Below are 2,641 nucleotides of genomic sequence, written 5' to 3' on the forward strand. Positions count from 1 at the left end.
ACAGGTTTTATTCTCTGAAGTGAGTACTCAGAACCACCAGGTGGGAGCTGCGTTGACTACTATTTCTTTTCCCTTGTTCCCAGTGCTGTCTGGGAAGATGGCTCTGTGGATCCCCAGAGGCCTCTGGTCAGCAGCTGTGATGATGACCTTGGTGGTGCTGAGCGTCCCAGTGGCTGAGGGCAGAGACTCTCCACGTAAGTGCAGGGCATCTGCTCCCCAGAGCCACCTCTCTGGGGAGGCGGCTCTGAAGGACCTTTGGGCTAGAGTGTGGAAGGTTCTATGATCTCAGAATATAGTCTTTCTATAGGTTTTCTCTCTTTGGGGTAGACAGCTGTGTTACATTCTCATTGCCACCTCTAAGGATGAGGACAATCCCTATCCCCGGGGCTCAAACCATCCTGGGGATATTATAATGGGGAGGAGGAAACAAAACATGCATCTGCTACCACTGACATTCATACAAAGTGACATTCAGGTTATTTTTGGAAATAAGGATATTTTGAAAGTAAGAAAATAAAACCACAGCAGGATTTTTCATTTCAGGGTCCCCCAAGACCTTGTAGAGGCCACATACTATGAGATTCTGTGTTGGAGAAATATGGGACAGTGATGGTCTCTGTACTCTTTGTATTTGACTAAAAGGACTCTACATTCCTGATTCTGAGTGGGGTGTGAATGGATGCAGACTCCTGGTATTTGAGTGAAGCTGACGGGGTGACCACAGACAGGAGTTTTAACTTCAAGTATCACTAGTTTATGGTTAGATAGTAACTTGTGTGGAATTCAGAGACTTGAATTGAAGGGTACTGAATTTAGGAGAAAGGAGAATGTAAAGAAGAGGAAATAGCATATACTGAGAAACAATTTCAGCCACAAGATTAGTATCTTCATACGAATTCTCTCTGGATCTTCCTAACAAAGCAACGTGTAGCGATTACAACTTCCGGTTTACAAATTTTATGTATAACATAGCTATTCCGTTTAGTAATCTACTCGAATTGGTAAGTGGCAGGGTTTAACTGGAAATCTATTTTATCTCATTCAAAAGACCGTATTCTTTCTGTTAATAAAATGCTTCTTTCTAGGACGTGGAAGGTGTGTGTCCCTTCTAGCCCGGGAGGAGTGAGCAATCCTCATAGTGCAGTTGGGTGGGTGTGACAGAAACTCAGGGTAAACCCAGGCACTAGAAGGAAGGCCCTTTGCAGGGGACCAAGAGAATATGCTTTTCAGGAGGAGGTGAATCTTTCTGCTCATTCCCTTGAACTCTTGTGTTTAGGCAGACATTTGTCTCTGAGGTTCCCTGGAGTTCTATGTAAATTGGGACTTCATATGAGAATGTCCTTATCTGAACACAGGGATGGATGTAAAATCAGCGAGACTGCCCTGTTTTCCTCAGTTCTCAGGCTCAGGCAGGGCTCAGAGGTCGCAGGGGTTGTACCTAAAGAGGGGCTTTCTTCGCTCCCCTCCCTGTATGAAGGCGGTTCTGGAAGCCCTGGGGAGGGCAGGCAGGCCTGGGAAGGAGGATGCTCAGGGCAGGGGTGACAGGAATCCAAGGCGGGAGGCCTTTGGGTTTATCAGGCCGCCTGCCAGTGCCCCACAAGACCCGCTGGGCGGTGGCTGTCGGTTGGGCTGAGCGGTGGGGATCTGACTGACCCACGGTGCTTCCCAGCAGAGGATTTCGTGGTCCAGTTTAAGGGCGAGTGCTACTTCACCAACGGGACGAAGCGGGTGCGGCTCGTGACCAGATACATCTATAACCGGGAGGAGTGCGCGCGCTTCGACAGCGACGTGGGGAAGTACCTGGCGCTGACCGAGCTGGGGCGGCCGGACGCTGAGTACTGGAACAGTCAGAAGGACATCGTGGAGCGGACGCAGGCCGAGGTGGACACCGTGTGCAGACACAACTACGAGATTCACGAGAGAATTATCCTGCATCAGAGAGGTGAGGGCCAGGCCATTCGCCCTCCGTGGTCGTCCCCCTTCAGCCAGGCAGTCACTCGGTGGGGAGGGGCAGACCGAACCGTGTTGCAGCCGCCTCTAGCGCTGGGAGGCTGGGAGAATGGGGAGGCCGGGACAGGAGGTGGGGGCGGTCCGGTGGTGGAGGGGCTGTGCAGAGCGAGGGGATGGACCTCACAGCTCTGCACTGTTAGGTGGGCAGATCCATCCAGAGGGGCAGCTTCCTCTGCGGTTTCCACCATTTCTGTGCACCCCCCCCCCCCCCGCCACCATAAGTGTGTTTGCTTCCTCCCTCCACACTTTTCCCTGAGCAGAGCCCAGTGAGCCCCCCATCCCTGCCCCAGTGCAGCTTAGTGAGCTCGAACCGGTCTGGGGAGGATGCCTGGTACACGTGGTAAATATGTTAGAGTCGTCACATGACAAATTCTGACTTCTTGGTTTCAAATTATGATTCATCTTAAGGCTGTTTTCTTTTTTTTTTTATTTAGAAATTTTTTTTTTAATTTTTTATTTTTTATAAACATATATTTTTATCCCCAAGGGTACAGGTCTGTGAATCACCAGGTTTACACACTTCACAGCACTCACCAAAGCACATACCCTCCCCAATGTCCATAATCCCACCCCCTTCTCCCAAACCCCCTCCCCCCCTGCAACCCTCAGTTTGTTTTGTGAGATTAAGAGT

At 50.3% G+C, this 2,641-nt stretch overlaps 1 protein-coding gene across 2 annotated transcripts; it reads left to right on the top strand.

Annotated features, from left to right (window-relative positions):
* On the top strand, positions 1–2,295 carry LOC132017854 (HLA class II histocompatibility antigen, DQ beta 2 chain-like). 2 transcript variants are annotated; one of them, XM_059399964.1, is made up of 2 exons: positions 1–194; positions 1,670–2,295. In XM_059399964.1, exons 1-2 carry the CDS (start codon positions 98–100, stop codon positions 2,278–2,280), a joined length of 708 nt encoding a protein of 235 aa, XP_059255947.1. In that variant the 5' UTR covers positions 1–97; the 3' UTR covers positions 2,281–2,295. The 2 variants fall into 2 exon arrangements, with proteins under 2 accessions (XP_059255947.1, XP_059255949.1); XM_059399966.1 differs by having other exon boundaries at positions 4–194; positions 1,673–2,295.
* The last annotated feature ends 346 nt before the right edge of the window (positions 2,296–2,641 follow it).

Source organism: Mustela nigripes, chromosome 5, assembly GCF_022355385.1.
Source record: "Mustela nigripes isolate SB6536 chromosome 5, MUSNIG.SB6536, whole genome shotgun sequence".
Classification (NCBI taxonomy): Eukaryota; Metazoa; Chordata; class Mammalia; order Carnivora; family Mustelidae; genus Mustela; species Mustela nigripes.